The 26,053-nt window shown below is 38.5% G+C and overlaps 1 protein-coding gene across 2 annotated transcripts in view; it reads left to right on the top strand.

The window, feature by feature from the left end:
• SPEN (spen family transcriptional repressor) overlaps positions 1 to 26,053 on the top strand; it is an 80,447-nt gene that overhangs the window by 22,297 nt on the left and 32,097 nt on the right. For both annotated transcript variants that reach the window (XM_044667784.1, XM_044667785.1), the window contains exons 2-3: positions 7,164 to 7,484; positions 10,834 to 11,313. In XM_044667784.1, coding sequence (XP_044523719.1) covers positions 7,164 to 7,484; positions 10,834 to 11,313 — 801 coding nt within the window. The remainder of the gene's footprint in view (positions 1 to 7,163; positions 7,485 to 10,833; positions 11,314 to 26,053) is intronic.

The following is a 26,053-nucleotide window of genomic DNA, read 5'->3' on the forward strand; positions in this document are numbered from 1 at the left end:
TGAACTTAGTTTTTTCCTGCCACTAGTGTTGGAGGGTTATTTGTTGGCGGCTAAAATAACCAGATCCAGCTGAATAACCACATTGTGCATAGGCTGGTGCCACTTATTTAAAATTGGATGTCAGCATTTATAACAAATCAGAGTAACTAAATCCCTTTTTTCCCTCCTTAAAGTTCTATGTCCCAGAAAAAGTCCGTGTATTAGAGAATAAATATAGCTATTTCAAGAGGTAACTGACCATGTGACATTTTTACTATGAAAAAGTGGCATTTAATTTTTTAAACTCTTACCTTCTGCCTTAACCAATACTCAGTATATGTCGAAAGACTATAATAGTAAAATTTTAATTTATTTAAATGTCCTTTTTTTGGACTTAGCTGTCATTTTGGATTTTTTGACTTTGCTTTCAAGTTTATTTTATACATAAATTTCTCCCACATGTATTTTCCATTTAGAAAATTTGGATTTGAGCATAAAGCAAATTTGTAACCTGCCTTTATGATTGATAACTTCAAAGAATCTATCTCATTGGTAACCCCCTCCATTGGTATGAATGATGATTTATCCATTCCTCCTCATTCTATCACATTCACATTGTTGTTTACTGCTTTCCCAGTATAGTGGTGGTGGTGGGGGGAATCCCATCCACCTGATATTAAAAGTTTAACTTTTGCCTTCATGATTATCAAATTAGAGAGAAAAATCTAATAGAACTCATTATTCAGTACATGTAGATGGTTGTAGTAAAATCTTTGGTTTCACTAATATATTCTGATTTAAAAGGGTTTTTTTTGGGAAATCAAATTGAATTTTATTTTTTTCCCTCTTGTAACCCTTACCTTTTGTCTTAGAATTGATACTAAGTATTGGTTCTAAGGCAGAAGAGCAGCCATAAGGCTAGGCAATTAAGATTAAATGACTTGCCCAGGATCACACAGCTAGGAAGTGTTCAAATCTGTTTAAATCGGAGACTCTGACTCTCTATCCACTGAGCCACCTAGGTGTCCCATAATTTCTCTAGAAATACTTTTCTGTTATCACTTGTAAGATGAGGAAAATCCATTGGCAAAAGATTACAACTGTAGAGAAGTTATGAATAGTGAAAATTGTCAGCAAGTAGTATTATGTTAGAAGAAAATTTTTCTACCTGACACTGGCTGAAAGGCTTGGTAGGAATTTCTGGAAGGGAAAAGGGTGACTTGAAAACTATGCATTGTCTGTGAACATAGAGGAAAAGTTGACAGGAATTGGGTTTGTCAACACCAAGAGCTGATAGTGTTAAACTGAAAAGGAAGGAAAACAAAATGACTGTCCAGCTTTGCTGTGGATCTGTGTGCCCAAAGGCAGCTTCCCTCACTTCATTAGGCTCTAGTTTCCTGAAGTGTAAAATGACAAGCTCGAACTAAATGCATCCTCCTAGTTCTGTTCCTGTGAAGGTGTGTCTTTATTTAAAAAACAAATTTAAACAAATTTAAAAAGCAAACAAAAAACATTTAGGCCCTAAATTTTAGGGTATCAATTAAGTCACAGACTCTATTGTGAAGCTTGGTTATTAGTATACTACTCTTGGGGGGCATCTTGGGGGCAGAAATGTACTCTCAATTTTATCTATTTTCCCAGTACCTTGTAGGACGTGTGTTGTTTGAATAATTGTTGGTTTAGATGAATTAGCCCTTAGTTGACATCTTTCTCAGTTTATGCCATTGTATTCGCCTATGCTCTTTCCTTAATTTCTTGTCTTTTCCTTTTTTTTTTTCTGCTCTCAATTTCTGTACCTCTGGGGCTACTTTTCCTGTTTATTATTGCACATCTTTTGTTGTTTGTTGAGTGACACATGCGACTTATTGACCCAAAAATCTCAGTGTTCTTGCAGTGGTTTTATATCACCAGAGCAAATCTTATTCAGTAAACATTTATTAAGTGTCTTTTACATACAGGGCACTGTGTAAGCACTGGGGATAGAAATCCAAATAAAAATTTTAAAGGATAATCTCTTCCATAAGGAGAGTTTACAGTCTAATGAGGAAAGAGAAAACAAAAGAAAGCTAAAAAGCTGAAGTTCCCCCAAGTACAAGAACAGTGGTGCTGGTTGGTGGGAAATGGGGAAAAGACTGGGCTGGCCCCTCCTTTAGTGGAGGTTTTGGAGCTCATAGCTCTGTCCTTCAGTGAGAGTCTAATCAGAAAGGCAGAAGATACTGATGAGAAGCTCATTCTGTCTGGCTATGAAATGAGATGTCCCAAGGGTGAATTCTTAGAACTCAATATCTGAGAAATCAGAATTGCAGGTCCCTCAAAAGACAGTGGTAGGTACAGTTTATTTCTATTTGAGACCAAATGGTGGCAAGACATTAGAAATATGTAGGAAATATATTTTTGAAAAGTGAGAGTGAATGGACAAGAAGTGTTATAGATGAATTGCAGTCTGCACTGGGGGAGGGAATGACCACATTGATAAAATGACATCCATTAAATTATTAATGGACTTTGCTGATGGGGACCTGTTTCTAGCTAATAGATATAGCTCCCATTTCATTTTCCAGGGGGAAGGATCACAGTGAATTAAAAGAACCTAAATTGGGGCACCTGGGTAGCTCAGTGGAATGAGAACCAGGCCTAGAGATGGAATGTCCTAGGTTCAAATCGGACTTCAGCCACTTCCCAGCTGTGTGACCCTGGGCAAATCACTTAACTCCCATTGCCCAGCCCTTACCACTCTTCTGCCTTGGAACCAATAAACAGTATTGACTCAAAGACAGAAGGCAAAGATTTAAAAAAAAAAAAAATCTAGATCCAAGTAAAGTGCTCGTGTGAGTAGACACTAGTAGTCTTGTTGCCTTGATGACAGCAATAAGAATTACTAATTTATCTCAGAGCATTCTAACATCTTTTCTTCCCCCCCTCCCCCCCCCCAATCCTTATCTTCCATCTTAGAATCAATGCTTTGTATTGGTTCTAAGGCAAAAGAACAGTTAAGGGCTAGGCAATGGGGATTAAGTGACTTGTCCAAAGTCACCCAGCTAAGAAGTGTCTGAGGCCACATTTGAACCTAGGGCCTCCCAGGCTCTGGATCCACAGTCACCCATTTGTCCCTAAAGCACTCTTTTCTAGAAGACCTCTAAAAGGGCTTAAAATATAAGGAATAAATTTACCTGGAAGGAATAAGTTTATTAACTTCTTAGTATTTTATCAGGATTTGGTTATGAGCTCTCCTTGGACCTGGAGGCAATAGGACATAGGTTAGGCAATTTTTGATTGGTCAGGATGGCGGCCATTGCTTGGAAAGAGGACTGTAGGTAAAGAGACCATCTTGGTGTGTGTGACAAAAAGATGTGCAGGAATTTACCAGAAGAAGGTTTGCATTTGTTTGCCAATGTTCATATTTCTTTTTTTCTAAACAAACCATTTAGTTTTGATGCCAGTTTAGACAGTTTCTAGTATGCCCCTTATTGATAAGTGGCCAGAAATTGATTTACTTATATTATAATTTTGTGATGAGTCCTTCCATCTGGATTGTTTCTGGCTTCCCAGAGACCATACTGTCATGGTTCTCCAACATCTCTAGGCAGTCCTTCTCTGTCTGCTATCAGTTCTCTTAAATTGGGTATTCTCTAGGCTCTGGCTTGGTACTTTAAGGTCTCCTGGCATTCTCACTTGGTTCCATTAACTTAGCCAATCTTCATCTTTAGCCCTGGACCTCTTTCCCCAAATCTTTTTTATTTCCTCCTACATGTAGGATATTTCTTCTTTGGTATCTCCACTGACACTTCTGCCCAGGAAGTCCAAAACTGAACTTTTGAAAGACTTAATCTTTCTCATACGACAGTTTCTGTCAGTGGTACCATTACTTCCCTAAGTCTTCCCTATTTGAAATGCTGATTTTTATCTTTCTTTTCTGTCAGTTTTGCCTGTGCAACAGTTTTCCCTCATTTATCTGTTCCCAATGGTTACTACCCTGATATAGGTCCTCTATACCACTTGCTGGTACTACAGAAGTAACTTTATTATATGAATAATGGCCTCCATTGAACTTCTTTCTCCTCAGCCATTTCCCCAACCCCATCCCTCATCCCACAAAAAAAGGAAGGAGGAGGGAAAAAAGTCTTTTAAAGAATTGCCAGAATAATCTTATGCACAATCACTTTCTTATCAGCCAATCCTTAAATGGCTCATTCTTGCCTTTTGGATAAAGTTCAAAAGTATTTGGCATTTGAGGCCTCACCCAATCTGCTGTTGCTCTACTTCTCCATCATTCTTACTCTCGTCCTCTGACACTCACAGGTCCATGACAAGTGTTGAACTGAATTAGGTTACTCTGCTACTCTTGAAAATCTCTTAGTAAAACTTTTCTAATTTTATCCTCAAAAATGCCCAGTACATCAGTGATTCCCAAAGTGGGTGCTACCGCCCCCTTGTGGGTGCTTCAGCAATCCAGGGGGAGTGGTGATGGCCACAGGTGCATTTATATTTCCTATTAATTGCTATTAAAATATAAAAAAATTAATTTCCAGGGGGCTAAGTAACAATTTTTCTGGAAAGGGGGCGGTAGGCCAAAAAAGTTTGGGAACCACCACAGTACATAGAGTTAAATGGTGAGATTGTTCAGTGAGAAACGATAGTCACATAGCTAATTAGTAGTTACAAAGCATGGACTAGAGCCCCTAAACAGAAAAGTTTTCTCTTGGGCACAGAGTCATCATTAAAATTGCTTAAGCCACATCATAATGCATTTTCTCTTTCAAAGGGGGAGGAGAATATATTATTTACTACTAGTTTTGGCCTTTATAGTCTTTAGGTTCATAAACAATATAAATCTTATCAAATACCCATTTTCATTCTTTTGAACTTGTTAGATATAAAATTCTTGATCCTCAAAATTTTCACTTTTAAAAGTATGTAGAAAGTTCTTCCTGTCATGTTTTTAGCATAGAATTCACAATTCTTTTAAAGTCTTAAAATAATGAGTTAGAAATATGCATTAGATTGAATATTTGTTTCTAGCGCTAGGTCTGAGATATATAACTTCTGCCATGCTGTAGTCACTTCACATTAGCACATGTATTTGTTGGGAGGTGTTATGTTTCTTATAGTCCTTATGTGAAGATGGGATTAACTCCCCTGCCCATTTTAAGATTTAATCACCAGAAGCTTATACACCCCACTTATCCTAAAGTGACCCCACCCTGTCCTAAGCAATTCTGCTCTTCCTACTACTCAACCCATTACCCCCATCCCTGCTGCTGCCCCAACCCCTCCCCCTACTCAACTCATTCCTCCCCCCCTCCCTGCTGCTGCCCCAGTCCCTCTCTACCCTCCCCAACCCGTCCCTCCCCCCATTATCTTACCTACTCCTACTTCCTTCCCTACCCCATTTAAAACCCAATGGAGCCTAGAGGCAGGAAGGCAAAATTCAGTTAAAAGCTTATTCCCCTTAAAGGAAGTGTTTTTAAGACACCATTCACCCTTGGGGGCCCCCCCCCATCTAAATAGATTCAAAGAAGACATCCATTCTTTTGAAGAAGAACCAATCTTAATTATAAAAAAATTGGAGAACATATTCAAAATATTTGACACTAATTGGGTGGATATTGAAAATCTATTAGAAATTTTTCTGATAGAGAAAAATAAAATCATCTCTCTTGCTAATCAGAAGCAGGATAGAGGAGTAACTCATTGGCTGACTGAAAATCCAAATTGGAACCTCAATATTAAGCAAGATTACACAAAAACTAATACCCAAGATTATACAAAACAGACCGGAGAAGCACTATTGACAGCCATGAGAGCTTGTTCTGATAGGCCTGATAACATGGTCAAAAAGGACCAAACCAACCCTTTAATTTTTAACCCATACACTTATGAATGTATATACTCTTTATTTTTCTATTCCATAACGGCAATTCTCACTTAAGTTACATCATTGTATAAGCTATATTTTTGGGTCACACTTATGAATAAAGTTTGTTTATAAATAAACAACTCAGCATCCAGAAGGCTTCTTTCTATATTTGTTTAGAGAGAAAGGTGTATGTTTCCATACAAATTCACATTAAACAAAATAAAGATACAGAACAAAACTTATATAAAACCCACCTACCAATTTATTCATTTAGCTAGAGTGAGGAAACTTCTACTTTGCTGACAAAATCTGATTTGGGGAACTGACAGTATAAACACCTCAAGTAGAATAGGAAGTATGAGAAAAGATGAGGTATAGACATGGTCAGTTGTAGATAATCCACAAGGTGAAGGCATTAACATTAAGAGGGACTAGGAAAAGTTTCATGCAGAAGGTGGGATTTTAGTTGGGACTTGGAAGCCAGGGCAAGGATTCCAGAATAATTTCTAACTTTGTTTTGCACTGTATAATAATAAAATAATCAAAAGTTGAGTTTCAGGACCAACCTGAATAAGTATATTAATTCATTATCCCTTTAGGAAAAAAGTATAAAGGATTTTAAAAGAAGTACTTAAAGTCTTTTAAAAATAGAAAAGGGGGCAGCTGGGAGGTCCTGGGTTCAAATATGACCTCAGATACTGTGTGACCCTGGTCAAGTCACTTAACCCCCCACTGCCTAGCCCTTACTGTTCTTCTGTCTTGGAACCAATACACAGTATTGATTCTAAGGTGAGGGTTATTTAAAAAAAAAAAGAAAAGAAAAAGAAAAAAGAGTTTACAAAAGAAGTTACGCTAAAGAATGTTTGAATTTATTTTATATCAACTGTGGACTGAAAAGACCTCTGTTTTTCAATGAGGCCATTGTTTGGCACTTAATAACGATTTAAATTGGGATGAAATTTGTAAAACAGCTATGTATGGTCACAGTTTTTAAGGAAGGTGTTGCCTTATTTTTAATCCCTTTGCTTCTATTGTTAGGTTAATCATCCTTCTGTTGGATCCCTTTATAAACCTTGACTTTTTAGAGGTTTATTCTAGCCAAAAAGGACATTGATGGTATTATAGAAATGAAAATATTTTTTAAAAGCTTGGTTTGTTATATTATCTATAAAGGAAACAAATCTTCAGATGGAGTGTTTTTATGATCAGACAGGTTCCTTCCGCTTATATATTGTTTTGAATTAAAAAAAAGTTTGTTTGGAAATGCCTATACATTATCTGGCATGAATTAATGGATTATAATATTGGTTTTGTCTTTTCCCCCTAGATATGGACGTGTTGAAAGTGTCAAAATTCTCCCTAAAAGGGGATCCGAAGGTGGAGTGGCTGCCTTTGTGGATTTTGTGGACATCAAAAGTGCACAGAAGGCTCACAACTCAGTCAACAAAATGGGTGACAGAGACCTACGGACGGATTATAATGAACCAGGCACCATTCCGAGTGCTGCTCGGGGATTGGATGATACAGTTTCCATAGCATCTCGTAGTAGAGAGGTTTCTGGGTTCAGAGGAGGTGGTGGAGGGCCTACTTATGGCCCCCCACCATCACTTCATGCACGGGAAGGACGTTATGAGCGGAGACTTGATGGGTAAGTTCCAAGGTTACACTAGGCAGGTATTTTGTATTTGATATGGTGAGAAACACAAACTCATATGTAGGGGCCCCAGATGGATTTAAAATTTGGGCATTCTCTATGTTGGGTTTGGAAACGGAAGTGATTACTCCCAGTGGCTGGTGTCTTGTGGAGTCGTGGAGGATACTTACAGCAGCTGGTTGGATATCTACTCTTGAGCTATGGTGGTGGAAGATTTCCTATGGCAGCACAATTATTGGAGTTACCTTCTAGAGCCGATGATTTTCTTTTCTTGGATAATGTTAAGGCCTTCCTGGGATGTATATCTACGACGAGATGGAGCTATTTGGTTACTGCTTATGTTCCGGTTCCTGTGGAATATCTTTGGAATATTACAGCCTTACAGCTTCTTGGAGAATTTGAATCTCATTATCTATTTCTCACAACCTACATTTTACATGTTAATTGAATTGTCAAAACCCCCTCTCCCCCCCGAAATGTAAGCAAATTGCAATGATGCAACAGCTTGGATTCTACAAACAACGTTTTAGACGTGGAAATGTGTAATTGGATGGAGAAGAAAGAAGGCGGTGCTTGATTTTGGATCTACACAATTTCCAAGTGATTGGAATTATATTTTTTGCTGGTATGGGGAAAAAGGAGATGATGGATGTTCCTAAATCTTGGAATTATAGCAATTTGTCCTTAAAATGCTGGAGTAAGATCCATGGCTTCGCTTTTATGGAATGGCGTGCAGACAAGACTTCACTAGCCCAGGGGGAGTGGATTACTATCTAGTTTCTTAAGCGGGTTGCTGCACAGTTAAAGGTATTTTAGCTTTAAGGACTTGGTGCTAATCAATTTGTGGATTTGTTTGTCAAAGGCGGACTTCTGGCCTGCAACGATGCATTTCTCATCTATCTGGGTATTTCTGCCAGCTGCTTGATTAAGACAGGGGTGGAAATTTTTTTATATTTGGATGGATTTATAAATTTGTTATCCCAAGAAAGAAGCCTGGGGTTTGAGAATTACAGTTTGTCTGGGACTACTCTCTTCCAATGGATTTTTTTTGGTCTTGTTACTAAGATTTTTTTCTTGGTTCATCTAAGTGTGATTTGACACCCATGCCCCTTAAGAAGGTGGATTACTCCCATAAGAGGGGCCAAAATTGGGGAAGTTATGTTCACAATTCTCTCCCTAGATTTAATTGGGATTATAGGTCGTGTTTCCACACTTGAAAAAGGTTGGTATGTCCTGCCCTATGTATTAGCCCCTCTCCTAACTCAAGTCAAACTCTTTTTCCACTAACTCCAGTAGCATTAGTACTAATAGATAAATCAAAAAAGCATTGTAGCCACTAGATTTTCAGCTCTGCTAGCTCTTATGCCTGTCTTCTGTGTCCTTTTTAATATATGAGGACTTTTCATGTCAGCTCTAACCCCTTTAGAAGTATTGCTTCTGTTATACTATTAAATCAGGTCTCACCAATTCACATTTTGTAGGTGTTAAATACACTTACTTATAAATTGTTGATATTGTACCTTCAAAAACATTCATGTTCAGCCTTTGAAATACCTTAAATGCCAAAGTTGTAAACAGTTAATTAAAAGAGGACACTTAATGAATTTTAAATTGGAAGGACTTTATGGAATTTTTATTTTTCATTTGGCAATGTTTGGTTGTTTTGGAGAAGCAGGGGGAAAAAAGCTTGAGTTGGGGGTTGCTATTTAGTGAAGATGGACGGGAAGAATTAAAGATTAGAGACAGTGGAGGGAGTTGGAGTGGGGGAGACTGCCCTCATCTTGGGCACCTTCATACATACTGCATACATACTGCAAAATACTCATCAAGGAGGAGTCTGATTCCATCACCTGAATTCATGCTCCCTTTAAATAGAAGATCAGACTGAGTGTTGAAGTTGAAGAGGAGAAACTGGGTAGTTAGGTTGTGAAGGAAGGGCCAGGGCTCTGGACATGTGCGATCATTGAGGAGCAGGTAGGGGTGCAGTGGCAAGGTAACTCCCACACCCTTCAGAGCTTTGTGGCCTGCTCAGCGCTACCTTCTCCCGGTGCTGTTGCGAGGATCAAATGTAATAACTCGGAACATGCTTTGTAAGCTTTCAAAGCTCTAGATAAATGTCAACTATTCCTGTCACTCACCTGACTATCACTATCCCCAATGAATTACTGTCATCATATGGTAACTGAGAATTAATCCACTCTAATAGATCTGAAGGAAGACAAGGAAGAAATGATGTTTATAAAATTAAATATTGAAATTTAACATTAATGTTGTATACACTGGAATATTTCAAATCATGCATATTTTAGCTTAAACCAGCAACAGATTATTATTAAATGCCTATGTTTTTAGTTGAGAAAGACAATCTTAATAGCTATCCTATTGCTTAAATTAGAATATGGAGCTATTCAAATGCTTCTAATAGTCTCACCTTATGGAATTTGACACAAGAGCAAAAATTAAGAGGATCTCTACTATCAACTATACACAAAACAATTGAATAAACTTCACATTGGAAGTTAATTAACTTGTTAGCATTAGAGAGACTGGAGAAGCCTTTGGCCATAGCTATATTAACATTAATTTTGCACAGAACAGCATATTTTATTCACCATATATTTTAGAATTTTTCATTTTTTTTTTTATGAGACTCTCTTCATGAGTTAATATTCTTTGGGCTTAGCAGGTTACACTTCATAGTGATGTTGGTACCCTGGAGAATTTTCCTAGGAGGGTCCAATGGTCCCAAGAAGTCAAGAAGTAGTGGCTATTTAAAAAATGTTATGAGATAACTTGTCATTTTCTGGACTTCTTTGTGGGACATTTAACTCTGTGGAAGTGGCTTCTTTTTGCTGGACTATGCTTTGCACTGTGGCTTTCATGGCTATGTTAAAACTGTATCTGGACAATTTTGCATGAAGAAATAATTGGCAAAAGTTTAGAAATGATTTAAACAAATCAGATGATTGTGATGTTTCTTAACTACAATAAAATGACAGAGCCTTGCATAGTGCTACTTAGCTTGAAATCAAAGTGGAAAGCTGTAGCAGTTCCTTCCATGTGAAACCAAGAATTGTGATGAGTGCCATGAAGTCATAGTCATGAAAGCCCAATATCTGATTAAAACAAAAAGATTGCTGAGCTATACTCTATCTGAAAATAATATTTGGTGTTAAGTACAATGTTCAGCTTGTCAGTGTTTGCTTATGAGGTTAATGCTATTTATAAGAAACCAATTGCTGAGAGGAAGTCAGTGCTGAAGTGAATGTGTTTGCATGACTTGCTTTTAGTTCTGCTTGCCCCTCTCTGATTGATTACATATTTTTCCCCCTCCCAAATGCAGGGCTTCAGATAACAGGGAGCGTGCTTATGAACATAGTGCCTATGGACACCATGAACGGGGGACGGGAGGATTTGATCGGACAAGACATTACGATCAGGATTACTATAGAGACCCTCGAGAGCGGACTTTACAGCATGGGCTCTATTATACTTCTTCTCGGAGTCGAAGTCCAAACCGCTTTGATGCACATGACCCCCGTTACGAACCTAGGGCCCGGGAGCAGTTTACATTGCCCAGTGTGGTACACAGGGATATCTACAGGGATGAGATTACACGGGAGGTACGAGGCAGAAGGCCAGAACGGAGTTACCAGCACAGCAGGAGTCGCTCACCACACTCATCCCAGTCTAGGAATCAGTCTCCCCAGAGGCTGGCTAGCCAAGCGTCTAGACCGGCCAGGTCCCCTAGCGGCAGCGGCTCTAAGAGTAGATCTTCAAGTAGTGATTCACTCAGCAGCAGCAGTAGTACCAGCAGTGACAGGTAGGTTAACCAACAGCCTTCGCGTTGCCAGGGGAGCTGTGCAGTCAAACTCACAGCCATCCTCAATGGTCTTTGGTTGTCAAGGTAATGGGCTTTTGAGAGCACAGTCCTTGGGTGTAAACTTCCTGGATGATCCATGCATTCATTTCTTCATTTTTCAATGAAGAAAATTCTCAATTGCTGCTCTCACCATTTCTTTCCAATACCTGATATGAAATGAGTTTTGGGAAAGATTTCTTGATTCTTTTAGTGCCATGAGAGGCAGTGTGGGGTAGTGGACAGTGACCTGGGCCTGATTCCTAGGTCCAGCTCTGCTGCTCATTAACTATGAGAACTTGGCAAGTCAGGTGATTCTTTATGCCTTAGTATCCTCATCTTTAAAATGGGGAGAGACCTCCCGCCTCCCTCACAGGACTGATGTGAGGAAAGTCTTGTCAGACGAGTTTGGTTGTTGTAGCTAGGATCCTGGGTTTGAATTAAATTGAATGCTGGGTTTGGCAACCTGGGACCTTAACTCAGATTCTGGCTGTCATGACCCCTCTGTCAGTCTCTGTGCCCTTCTCTGTACCATGAGCTGGTTAGATCTAATGACCTCTGGAGGCTTCCTCCAGCCCTAAATTGAGGAGCCCTGTGCTAAACTGCCTAGACCAGTGAAGCATCAAAGTGTGGATTTGAACTTGGGCTTTGGAAGGCCATGCTCATGGAACGCATTAGACTCTGAGAGGAGCTTCTATCCAGCTGGAAAGGTGGCTTCCATTAGTGGCTCATCAACCTAGGCCGAGGATGACCCAATTTATTTCAGACAGGCTTCTCACCAAAAGGCTGGCCACAGGATGACTTTTCTTGGCCACAGCAACTCCTGAAAGTCTCCTCCAGGTGTGGACACTGGTATTCTGATCTATGAGCAGTCACTTGCTTTTGTGAAATCAATACTCTTTGGAAAGAGTGAGGCATGCTCAATGTTAGTGTGTGGCCAGAGAGAATTTTACATTGACATTTTGGAAAAGGCATCTTAGTTCTTCCTTCTCTCCAGCATCAGGTTGCCCTGGGGAATTTCTAAAGACCCTTCCAGGATTGAGGTACTGGAACTCTCACCTAACTATTATTCTGAACACTTCAACTGGGCATTCAACATGACATTTTTGCTTAAAACCTATAATCCTATATTAAAAGGTAGAATAACAAAATATAATATGTAGACACTAATCACATTTCCATTGATTGAAAGGTTTATCACAGGAACATTTCACTATAAGCATGCAATAAAAGTGGTAACAATTTTACTAGCTCAAGCAAAAAAATTACCTTGATATGGAAGTTGTAGCTTTGCTCTTTAGTTAGGCTAAGGAAACAGCATATTTTCATCAAGGTGGGTGCCATTGGTCATTTTAGAGTCAGAGAAAATAAATTTGAAATTGGGTCATTGCCAGGATTGAAAATAAGGAAAACCCATAGCTAACCCAAACCATAAGGCAACAGGTGAATCTGTCCTCACTCACTGGTGGAAGTACCTTAACCTGAAATATAAATGCCCAAACTGGTACTTCATCTGCTCATGTTCCCTCTTTCCCCACCCCAGTTTGCATCCACAGAGCAGAAACTTAGGAGGGAAGGTGAAGGGGGGGGCGGGAAGCTAGTTCTGTTAGGTAACCTGAACATGCTTTTTTTATATTGCTTTTTATTTCTTTTTCTTCCATTTGACAGGATAGAATTCATTTGAAAATATCTTCATTGAAAGCGTTTTTAACTTGTATCACACATACTTTTGGAATCAGGAGGTCCTGTGGCATTCTCCTGCCAAGTAGATGTGTGACTATGGGCAAGTCTATTCATTTTCTTGGGGTCTCAGTTTTCTCAAATGTAGAATGAACTAAGATGACTTAGGAAGTTCTTCTCAGAAAGCCCTATAATTAAGTCCACATCTTTAAAAATCTTAAGCTGTTATTACACCTATTTTCTTCCACTAGTATTCTCAACATTGTATTAAGAATAGATTTCTAGCCTGATTGGCGTCATTCATTTACTCTTCTTTCCCTGGTGTCAACCTCCACTTCTGTGGGATGCCCGAGTTCCTCAAGAGCAGGGGACAATCACATGGGTTTCACCTTTTGCCTCCCACACTGTCCAATGCTAAGATATTTGATGGATTTTTGCAAAGCTTATTCCATATCTTATCTAACTTAAGCTTCCCAATGGTTGAGGAAACAGGCTCTGAGGCAAACTTAGCTCTAGTTCCCCAAGTCTCTGAATCAGGACCAGAAACACTGATGAAACTCCTTTGTGTTGGTTCAAGGCTTTTCCACTCAAGGCCAACACTCTGGGGCAGTGGGGCCATCTTGCCCTTGTGAATAAAAGACATTCCTTGGTCAAAGCAAAGTATGAAGCACAATCCCAGTTAAATATGGATGAACATTTAGGGGAAACCAGTTGAGCTGACCAAAGATTAATTTTTTTGAGTCATTTTTTTCAGTTATCTGTCTCTTCATGACCCCATTTGGGGTTTTCTTGGTGAAGACAGTGAAGTGGTTTGCTATTTCCTTCTCCAGCTCATACAGATGAGGAAACTGAAGCAGATGGGATTAAGTGACTTGCCTAGGGCTACATAACTAATCAAGTGTTTGGAGGCAGGATTTGAAATTGGGTCCTCTTGGCCACTGTACCTGTACCACCCAGCTGCTGGATCAAAGATTAGTAATGAATAAAAGGCCATTCAAACCAGCAAAATTATTTTTACTCTTGTCATTTTAATTTCAGATGTAAATATTTCCTCTAAGTTTGGCCCCAAATAAAAGGTTTTCAGGGCTGCTACTTAAATTTAAATGAGTTGGTTCTTTTGACAATGCTAACAAATTTTGTTTTCATATTTCTTAAAAATTATTCATTTGTGACATTTTACATCTTAAGAAATTCCTAAAGAGTTTTTGAAGTAACTGTTAAACATTCATTTAGCATTCCCTATCCTTCCTCCCCCATTAATTCGCTTCTCTGTCTGAGAACAGGTTTCTGCTTGTATGGCTGACTAGAATGTGCATCTTTCTCTCTTCTTACTAATTAAATATAGTTTCAGTGAATAGATTCATAGTGGTGCATTTCCAGTGAGTAAACCTTTGACTTCCTAGCAGCCTGGTCACATAGTTTTTCTAAGGGGCAGAACTTCATGTTTCTGTCACACTTTTCAGAGTAGTTGACTAGTGTGAAATGGAATGTTATAGTGCCATCAACTTCCCAGGATACTCTCCTCTTGTTTGATGTTCTTTTTGACTACCTAAATGTGGGACTTACCCCACTTAAAAGGATTTTTTATGTCACTTCTGACAAAGGTATTTGTTTTTGAGTCTCCTGATTGTGATAAAAACTGAATCTTTTGTCTACATTAGTTTCTCATTGCTTAGATAAATGACATCTGGAAAATTTTCCATTGATACCAATTTTCTGTTTTGACAGTTAATAGAAATTATAAATTGATAGTTCAAATAAGTTCAAATTCCTAAGGCCTGCAGTGTTTTTCATAACATAACAGCTACCATTTCTCCAGTATTTTACTTAATGTCATTTGATCCATACAGGAACCCAATGAAGGTATGGTATGACTATTACTATCCCTGTTTTCTAGACAAGGAAACTGAGATACTGGGATACTTGCCAAAGATTAATCTGCTAGGAAATGGTAGTAGTGTTTGGGTTTGAACCCATGTCCTTAGATTCTAAGTTTGTTGTCCCTTAAGAGGCAATTGAACTATTTCAGCTAATGAAGGATCTATGGTCAATTTTTGATTATTTGCCTGATTGGAAGGGATCTGAAATTTGGGCAATTTCAAATTCATTTCTCTTTGATTTTGAAATATATCCTGGTGTTTTGTTCATAGTAGTCTTTTCCTAATTTTGTTTTAATTGGACTGATATTAAATTTGGTTTGAATCCCTGTTGGGTATGCAGCTTACTAATTGGGGGAGATATACTGGGAGATAGGAGGATCTAGTCTAGGATTAAAAATGGACTGTGGGTAATTGTTAGAAAAAGAAATTTACATGTGGATAATTTGAGAGTTGATGTGTAATTAAATTGTGAATGCATTCTAATGAGTCTTGAATTGTCAAATTAATTTTTTGATATGGTTAGCAATCTCAAACTTTTAATAGATTTTCCCCTGTCTCTCCCCCATCATGTAAGTGCAGAGAGGTCTTTTGTATAAAGTATATCCAATAACTACAGAACTTTATTACTTCCAGGCCCAAAAGTCAACATTTAGATGAGCTCCTTAAAAAGGACACTGTGGTAGCAATAAGCAAAGATATGAAAAGAACTGGTAGATTTGTTTCTTTGTCCATTTTTTGCTCCATGGTTTTCAGTAAATCACATCACATTTAGAAACTATGGGCTTGATTAAAGTGTTTTTTTTTTTTTTATGGATTCTTGGATAAAGATGACTGCAAAATATAGAATTTTTTTCTTAAGTGGGTTGAGATGAAGGATTTTTTAAAAATGAAGGCTGAAATGGTGCTTAATTAAAAAAATTCTTTTTTCCTCTTGAACAAACTAGAATAATTTAGAAGGTAAAAGGTTGGAAAAGATGGCAGAAAGTAGGCTTGCCTGGGTAAATTAGGAAAAACTAACTTATGTGAGAGGTCTGTGTGATTCATACCCTTTTGAGTGTTACTTTGAGAACAACCTACAAAGTTTTCATAAACAAGTTAATGGAGAGGTTTTCTTCTGTTAGGATACAGAATGATTTTATTGTCTCCTTACAGAAATATATTATAGAAATTTATTTTTCAAAAGCCTCTTGAAGGAGAATGAGACCTGTATGTGTATCTATATCTTGGATAGCAGACCTGTATTAGAAATATTTAATATGAAGATCTTTTTTCCCTCAGCCTACCACTTCCTCTGCTGTTCCTACTTGCATTAATTTTGTTTCTCCTAAAGCTTTTATTTTCAATGTAGTCACCTCTGTCTCTTGTTTGGTTAAGAATGCATTTCCTAATCAAGCTGTGAAAGACATTCAAAGTAAATGACTAAAGTGTCTACATCCTTTGACCCAGTGATCCCCACCCCCAGCATATATACCCCAAGAAAATCATGGATAAAAAGAAAGGCCCCCATTTACACCAGCATATTTATATTGACACTTTTTGTAGTAGCAAAGAATTGGAAACAAAGTAGATGCCCAAAGATTGAGGAATAGCAAGTCAGGTATGGCACTGAAATGTTATGTAAATATTATTATCCTGTAAGAAACAATCACTATGATAAATGCTGAGAAGCCTGGAAAGATTTATATGAACTGATACATAGTGAAGTAAAGAGAGAACCCAAGAGAATAATATACATATTGCATACTTTTGTCGTTGGTAAGTCATTTCAGTTCTGACTTACTCTTGCTGACCTCATTTAGAGTTTTCTTGGCAAAGATATTGGAGTGCTTTGCCATTTCCTAATCCAGATCATTTTATGGATGAGGAAACTGAGGCAAATGGGGTTAAAGTGACTTGCCCATGTTCACACAACTAATAAATTTCTGAGGCTAGATTTGAACTCATGAAGATGAGTCTTCCTGATTCCAGGCTCAGTTCTCTAACTTGAGCAACCTATCTGTCCCCATCATATTGACAGTAATGTAAACTGGACAGAACAGCAGTTAAATAATGAAACTCCACTGAATGCTGTGAAATTAAAATGACCAGGCTTATCCCCAAATAGACCAGAGAAGATATTTCCTCTTTTGGGAGAGGAAGGAAAAAGTTGACTCCTTAGACAATTTAGGAATAGTTTCTAGTTTTCCAACCATTCCATTGCTGATGAAGCCTCTGCTCTGTGCACAAAACAGGGTTAGTCCTTACATGGAAAAGGAGGATTACTTACACTAGCTATCCAGAGAAAGCATTATGGGCAGATTGATGCCCTCCAGAGGGGAAAGGTGGTAGGAATTTAATCAAATGCAGACCCCTTTTTCTGGCTGTTTATTTAGCAAAATTTTTTTTTTAGAAATCAGATTTTATTTTCAGAAAGATACACAGCAAATAGCCTTCAAATGCATTTAAGAGCATCTTTTGCATGCACTTGTTCAAAGGGAATTTCAGTTTCCATTTCTGGATAGACAGCATCCAGTATTCTTATGATTGCTTTCCTTTTGAAAGATTTTTCAGGGATTGGGAATGATGGTGTTATCTGTGTTTTGGTGGTGGTGTTTCAGTTCTTTTAGCTAATTTTTAGAGAATCTGTTCAGGGTTTGGGTGAGGTGTAAGGGAAAGAATTATATGGTACTCACTGACAGTAGCCCCCAGAGCTGTGATGGATAAAGAACATCAACTGGTAAACCCTGTGGGAGGAACAATTTAAGGGTGATGGACACAGGACTGATTTTTTTCAGAAAATATTCAAATTTGTAATTACTCAAAAGCATGACTGGTACAGGTTGGTGGCATGCTTATTTAGTCATAAAAGCATACTTGTATGAATTGGCCATTTACCTTGTGAGCCCAGATGGAATAGCAATTTTGGGTGGTGGTGGTCAACAAATAATGGATAGGGAATTTCTTTATTAAGTTTAAAGTACCCAGACTTTTAAATTTTGTTGTATTGCTTTCCCTATTTTCACATTAACAGCTTTTATTTTAAGGGATTCAGATAGATATATACAAAAACCATCTGCCTCTGGGATTTAGCATTTTAATCACAAAACTTGATAGGACCAGAAAGTTCTTTTTGGGAAATTGGAGATTAGAAGACAGGACTTTCACCTGCTGGTGATTTTCTTTGCAGCTACAATGGGGCTGGTACTCAAGTCTAAATTAATGAATTTTGCTTCTTTGTAAAATGCCAAGCTTCTACCATAACTCCCTCCATTATACTTGCTGTTGAGATTGTCATCCTGCTAGAGATGAATCACTTTATTTTAGATTTTTTTTTGGGGGGGGGTGCCTTTTTGCAGGCAAAGATGTTGTTTATGCTGGGGATAGGGGAGAAAAATTGGACACACAATGGTTAAGGGTGTATTAATTTAAGAAACTTCCTCGGCTTGGGATTTATAGCCATTTAAAAAAAAATTAACCCTTGAATTTGCGCACAAACCGTGTTGAATTTAGGAAAAATCCTGGACCCAAATGCCCCCTCAGATACTAAGTAGCTGTGTGACCCTGGGCAAGTCACGTAACTTTTCTCCCCCGTTTACTCGTCTCCTGCGTATCAAACGAGATGATATATGGAAAACATTTACACACCTTTCGGTATTACGGCAGTGGCAGTGCTGGTTGTTACTATTTCTAGGTAAGAAGAGAGGCAAGGACAATAGACAGTGTTAGGAAGGGCATTTCCCAGCCGGGTCGACCGTCATCTTGGCTGGAGAATGAAGACGTTGGCTTTACTCGGGGGGAGGGGGCGGGAAGAACCAAGCTAATTAATTCACGGTCACGTGGCTGAGATTTATTTTGAGACTCGGAACAGGAGGGGGAGGGGAGAGCCGGTGACGGGCCGTGTAGTTCGGGCCTCTCGGTCCTTGTGCTGCGTATGCGTGCGCGTGTAGGAGGGCCCCTCTTCTCTAGAGCCAGAAGTTCTCGGAGACCGCCTGGCCTGCCCCGCAGACCCATGGGGCCCGAGGTCTCCGAGCCAGTCTCGAGGCTTTTGTGAGACCACCGGCTGGTGCCACGCCTGAGTGGGGCTAGGAAAGCCGACGCTGCTTGTTTGTGTCTTCGAGACCAGTCTGAACTGGAATCAGCCAGTCTGAATCAGGCAGCTTTACACCCCCTCCCCCAGCCTGGGGAGGGGGAGGGGCGGGACTGCTGTCATGTGACTGCACGGGCTGTGGTTAACCTGGGGGGGTAGGAGGGAGGAGCCTGATTCCCAACGGCCGGGCGTGTAGCAGTTGCCGATTAACCCGGATGTGCTACTGGGGAGGGAAGGTCCTCCCCCAGCCTGGGCTCTGGGCCTACCCGAAGCCCACGCTCTCCGTCAGCACGTGCCGTCCTCCCCCAGAGGGCACCTGCTCTTGGGGTTGGGGTTCCTGTTTTCCCGTGCTGGCGCTTAGCCGAGTGGTGTGGGGGCTGGAGAGAGAAGAGAAGACGCTTTATTTGCTGATTGAAACGGAGTTTTGGTTAAAGTTATGCATTAATGATCGTTTAATGTATTGAGTAAAAAATTCCTCACCAAGAAGAAGCAATATTTGAATTATCCTTTGCCAAATGGTATTTTTTTCAGCAGAGCATATTATGTAAAGCTCCTTTCAAAACAGATGTAGTGGAGATCCATGTTGAAATTGGAGAATGACTGTTTTTATGCTTTTTCTGACATTTTTCTCAGTTTGGAGACTTTAGTCACAATCCGGCAGGGAAAGCCATAAATGGAAGTTGTTCCACTGCCTTATTAGATGGGAGAAAACTTAAAATTTGTTTCTTCTCTGTTTTACATTGATGAGCCTTCTTGAAGAGTCCTTGTAGCCCTCCTCTTCCCCCACAAGATAGTTCAATTCTCAGTGAGTCTCATCCTTCTGGTTCTATCCTTTTTTCAGGTTTTAGAAGGAAAGCTGTTCCTGGCTCTTTTCTTTATAGAATGCCTTGGTGTAATTTAATTTTCTGTGTTCCCTTTGCTAATCCATCTAATGATCCTTGCTCTTCACCAAGACAATTTGAAAACCCGACTTAGTGGTTTTTATTAATTTGAAATTTCTGGGACATTCCACAAATGCTTTCTATTCTGAGCCCATCAAGTCTGTATCATGAGATTTTTCCTCAGTAGTCTTAGGTGGGTACAAAAGTGGTTAAAAAAGACTGAGAGAAGGGGAAGGGAGGAGAAACTGTTAATTTCCCCACTTGAAGTACTTTCTGGTCATTAATTAAATAAAACACAGTGCTATGTCAAGTTGAACTTAAAAGTCCATCTTTACAGTAGGCTAATATACAAAAATATGCAGGTGCTTTTTCATGGTGGGAAAAATAGTAAGAGAATAAATAAGCTTTTATATTAAAAGATGATAAATTAGGGCCAGAAAGAGATCTTAGCTTTTATAGCAGAAGGTCCCAAGAGAAAGTCCAGTGTAACATGCACATTTCTTGAGAAAACCTCAGATTGCTGATTCTTTCCTTTTACCTTGCCCAAATTAATAAGAGGCTAGAGAAAAGGAATTAAAAAAGAAATACTTTGTGACATTTTTAGTTAGGTAATGGTGGGAGATAGTGTTCTATGTATAACCTAGCCAAATAAAATAGGAAATTTTTGTCTGAATTTAGGAATCTAATCTAGCATAGCATTGCACCATTTTTACTCAAGGGTGTAAACTTCAAAGAAAAATTTACCTCATTGTTAGTTTATAACTATAACATTTGACTTGACTTATATTTCACATTATAATTACATACAATATTGTGGCATCAAAATTTTTGATTTTGATGTTTTATTATATTTGTTTAATTTTTTCTTTTGGAATCAACATCCAATTGTAGTGGATAGATTAAACAACTGAAGAGAAAGTAACAATCCAATTTCGAATGAACACGTATTTCTTGTTTCCACAATTTTCTTTGCTTGAAATGGAAGTTAAACTCTGATTATACAGGAGTCAGTTTTCTAGCTGCAGGACCTTGTATTATTAAAAAGCTAGTTTACTGATAAGATTAGGGACATTAAGTAGTATCCTGATGACATTGACATGAATAGCCTTTCCCCCATTCAGTTCCTTGTTTGTAAAGTGGCCACCGTTTTTTGTAAAGTGGCACTCAATTTTCACAAAGTGATTTTTCCCATAAATGGAGTTTCTCTATTAAACTCTCATATATATATTTTGGGCCTTGCTTTTGAAGAGCTGTGATTTTTGGCATGATTTTTATTTGGACAACTCATTTAAAGAACATTCATGTTGGAGAAATTTCTTGGTCTCTAGATCCCACAGCAAAACAGATTTTTAGTAAATCAGAATGTAACCCAGTGATCTTTGTGATCCTTTCTTTTCTTCCATTTAATTCAAAAGAGAAAACAGATTTGTCCAGTACTTGTTTTTTTTCTGAATTATCACAGTCTGTCATTTTTTTTTTCTCAGAATTATCACAGCTGGAAAAAGTTTGCTCTTTATCTTAGGTCCCAAATATTCATTAAACTTGGCAGACATCGTATTTGGTGACGGTTGCTGGCTAGTCCAGGACATGTTTAAGGCATTTTGCTTTCTCTGCATTTGAGGTAATTTCTCTTTGGGTGAAAAAGTTTGGTCTTCAGACTCCAAAATTAACTTGGATTCTCAGAAGTGGAAGATCTTAAAAAGTAAAGTAAATTTAACTAGAATTTAAGAAAAATTAAGCCCCTCTTTCATTTTTGAGAGCTATTTTTGCCAACATTTAATCATTTTAAAGTGATTTTAAATATATCTTTAAAAAATCAGTGGAAGTTTACATATCCTCATGTGTAACATCATAGATCCAGTAGCTGGGAAGGATGTTATGTCTGTTTAGTTTGACACCTCTCATTTTAAAGGTGAAGACACATGCCCAGAGGTAAAAAAGGAATTGTTTAAAGTTATAGGGAGTAAGAGAGTCAAGATGGGACTCCAGGTCTGAGATTTGAAAGTTGCCTTTCTTTCTAACCATCCATCTTGCACCAGTCTGCCTTCCCAAAGTTTTTAATACACAGGAAATTCCTTATTAGGAGATTACAGTGATGGCCAAAGATCTGCCCACATCATTTTTAAGGAAGAATCCCAGCCATGCTTTCTGTGTCTCTTGGACCCTCTCTCTGGACTACCCCACGTTGCTGCATTGCCACCCTTAGAGACCTCCACCTCTGGGCCCTATTTATTCCCTTGGGACCACTGTTTTAGAAAAGACCTGCCATGCTGCATCTCATTCATGCCTGGATTCTCTCAGAAGGAGTGCCATCTCTGGAATGCCATCCTGCTGATGTTACCCTGAGAAATGTCTGCCTTGGTGTTCTGTCCACTCATTGATGTCTCTCTCATTGGATCACCATTTAAGGAAGGATCCCAGCCATGTTGCACCTAAGTCATGCCTGGATTCTCTCAGGACTCCTAAGAGTACTTCTTTACTGCTGCATTGCCACCCTGAGCAATATGTGCTGTGGTGCCCTTCATCTGGTGCCTCCCTTCCTGGGACCACCATTTTAGGAAGAATCTCAGATATGCTTCAACTAACTCATGGCTGGACTTTGGACCTCCTTTCTCTTTCTTGAATGTAGTGTTGCCTCTGTCGAGGGTACCTTGTTCTTCTGTAGGTTCCTTTCATAAACTATCTTCTTCTTTTATAACATAAGTCTCTCTAGGGTAGCCATTACTTTGTATAGTTAGTTCTGCTATAACTTGATATAACTTCCCAGAAAACACAGTGCTATTCAAAATTGTATGGTCAAACCATATAACTTGTGGGACAGTTAGAGGAATGTGCTCAAAAACTTAAGGTATTATTGACATATAAGAATCCTTTTTTTTGTGTGTGTCAGGTTTTTTTTAAAAAACATGTCATTAAATGGTTAAGATACACATAAATACTCTTAATAAATAGTGGCCTCAGCCTGCTCAAAATGAATTACTCAATGCCAGAACAAGTTAGTTTGCTTGATAAAGGCCCTATTGGTAACCACAAGTCAATGGTATTGTCATCTTCCTCCCCAACTTTTGAACATTTACTAATGCTGGGTTTTGGTAGTTAAGACTTGGCTTTGTGTCTAACTCTAATCAAGTTATTCAAATTTATGTAGAACATACTCAATTTGGTGTTTCTTGTTTAACTTTAAGGGGCTTGTTTGATTTGGGATCACATGTTGTAGATAGACTCTAATCTGTTTTAGTGTAGTAAACAGCCCTATGAGCTGCTATGTTCTTACCCCCTACCTTTCCCAATCCCCTTATGGCCAGTTTCATTCCTTTTCTTTGGGACTCTGATTATACATATTTTTTTCACTGGGCATGTGCTCTGATCCTCTTTCCAGCTAGGTGTTGAACCTGCCAGAGCTGGCCCTCTACTGGCCTAACTTGTAAGAACCCAAGGTCAGTGCTGACACCACATCTTTATATAATTCAAATATTTAAAATTTTAAGCCATTTGTTTTTCACACCACAGGTACTTCCTGATATTCATCCTGTTGTGTCCCTTCCCCCAATCTGTTTTTCTGGAAGCAAGATTGGTCTTTGCATTTTGATCAGTTCAGTATGGTTTTCATTTATGTTGTTATTGTGGTATATATTTTTCTAGCTTTTTTTTTTTCTATTTAAGATAATATAGATCTTCCATGTTCTAAATTTCTCATCTTTGCCATTGTGGTACAATAATATTTTTTTATTATTACATTACAATTGTTTAGCCATTCCCCAATTGATGACTATATATATTGGGTTGGCTAAGTAACACCTGAAGTTCTTTCTAACTCTTAGATTCTATAGGGGAAAATTTAGAGTACTTTAATTGTATCAACACCATCATATCCATTTACTATAATAAAGTGTTCAGAAGGTGGCAACAAGCTCCATACTAATGAGACTGAAGGAAGAAATTAAATAGACTCATAGAATTATTCAATGTGATACAGCTGCTGAGGAGCCAGCGTAGATACTAGCATTAAGGAAGGACTTGGCCCTTAATACTTCTCATTTGGAGAGGGCGTTGATAAGGTTGAGATCCAACCTAAGATGTTGAGACCTTGAGTTTGCTGCATTTTGAGGATTGGTTGCTAGAACCTGGGGATATTTTAGTTTGGGGAAAAAAAAATATTTGGGTTTTGGGTGGCAGTTAGTAGCTGTCTTCAAGAAAGGTTATCACCCTTCAGCAGAATTCTGTTTATTTTACTTAGTCTTAGCATAGATCTAGTAACGGGTGAAAATGATAAAGAGGTGAATTGAGGCTTCACCTAACAGTGGTCAGTGAAGGTCAGTGAATGTAGTAGGCTCCTCCGTACTGGGAGTTTTTCAAGCAGAAACTTTTTGAATTCTTAATTTTACAGATGGTAGCTCCTACCCCAAGTACTATGCAAGGTGCTAGTTGTTAGGCATACACAAATAGAAGGGGAAAAAAAGATTTGTCTTTGCCCTTGGGTTGGGGAGTTAACATTCAACTTGTACATTGATACATTAGAATTGTAAAAAGTAAAACAGAAGCCTATTTCCAAGTTGATGCCTGATCCAAGCATCTGAGAAATGAAGAGAAGCCTAACTTAGAAAGTATGGATTGAACTGAGCTGCAAAAGAAGCTAGAGATTCTAGGATGTAAGGAAAAGGAGATGAATGTTTTGTGTGCAAAGAATGTACAGGAAATTGAGGTCAGTATGGTTGGACCATAGTGTTCTTACCTGTAATTTTTGGAGTTCTTGGGTATTTGGTAGATAGAATTCTTGTTCAAGTGGCCAGCATTTTGTGATTCTAATGTTAGAGATAGAAGAGACTATAAAAGCCAGCTAGGAAGAGGGATTTGCTTGAGGAATTTCACTTGGATTAGTGCTATAAAACTAGGGACCAAGAGAAGGAAGACCTTGGTGTTGTGGTCTTCTTTCAAGTTTGAACAGGGTGATAAGTCAGAGTATTTATTGGTCTGTAAATTATTTTTTCTTCAAGTTTTTACCTTTTGAAGAATTTAATTTGCCCTTGCAAAAGAAAACTTTGTGTAAAACAAGTGTAGTTGAGGGAATGAGGAAATCTTGTCATTTCATAAGGTGTCAGTTGAAAGTAACTTCAGCACTCTGTTCCTTAAGTGGGAAGTGTTTTGGGTGCCCCAGGCTTTGTGATGGTGGTGCCCTGAACTGACCCTGTAGGCTGAGATCTCCACATAATTCTGGTTAGCTCCACCAGAACTTAGCAGCATACATTTAGACTTCTTATTTTCAGCCAAGGTTTCCATGAATTCCTGTTTTTCTGAGTTGTAAGATTGTTAGTAATGGTATGAATTTGTTTTCTATTCTATTTTGGACCATGCACATGTATGCAAATATGTCACATGTTTGTAAGACCCAGATTTTGGACATAGTTCAATTTTTTTTTAAAACTCTTACCTTCTGTCTTGGAGCCAATACACAGTATTGGCTCCAAGGCAGAAGAGTGGTAAGAGTAGGCAATGGGGGGTCAACTGACTTGCCCAGGGTCACACAGCTGGGAAGTAGCTGAGGCCAGATTTGAACCTAGAATCTCCCTTCTCTAGGCCTGGCTCTCAATCCACTGAGCTACCCAGCTTCCCCCCCCCCCCCCCCCCAGCTCCAATTTTGTGAAAAGAGATTGCTTCTTTTGACCTCTTGTCTATCAGAGAAGCAGGACCTGTCCCAAATGCTTCCTTGGAAAGAGCCGATTGGGAAATGATAGAGCCTTTTTGCTGATGGCAGGTTCATTTATGGCTTTTCCTCATCTTCTGGCAGTCTATAGACTTGTGGCAGAACTATAGAGCATTACCAACGGCAGATTTTTTTCCCCCTCCTTGTTGAAGAAATCCAAGTATATTGATTTGAGTTAAATAGAAAGAACTTTTGGACTTATATTTTTGTCTTCATTTGTACTATATTTCAATGAAAGTATTTTGTACTAGGATTTAGAGGCAGAAAATGGGTCTAATTACCAGCTCTGTTATTTACTTTTTTAAATTTAAACCAAGTTCTTTTTATTTAGTTTTCAGTTTCAGATTCTTTTCCTTCCCCATGCCATCCTCCACCCATTAAAAAAATCAAGAAATACAAAACCTATTACACATATGAAGCAGTAAGAACAAATTTATACATTAGCAATGATAGAAACAAAATAAAAAAACAAGAAAGAGAAAAAATGTTTCACTCA

This window comes from Gracilinanus agilis, chromosome 3, assembly GCF_016433145.1.
Source record: "Gracilinanus agilis isolate LMUSP501 chromosome 3, AgileGrace, whole genome shotgun sequence".
NCBI classification, from domain to species: Eukaryota; Metazoa; Chordata; class Mammalia; order Didelphimorphia; family Didelphidae; genus Gracilinanus; species Gracilinanus agilis.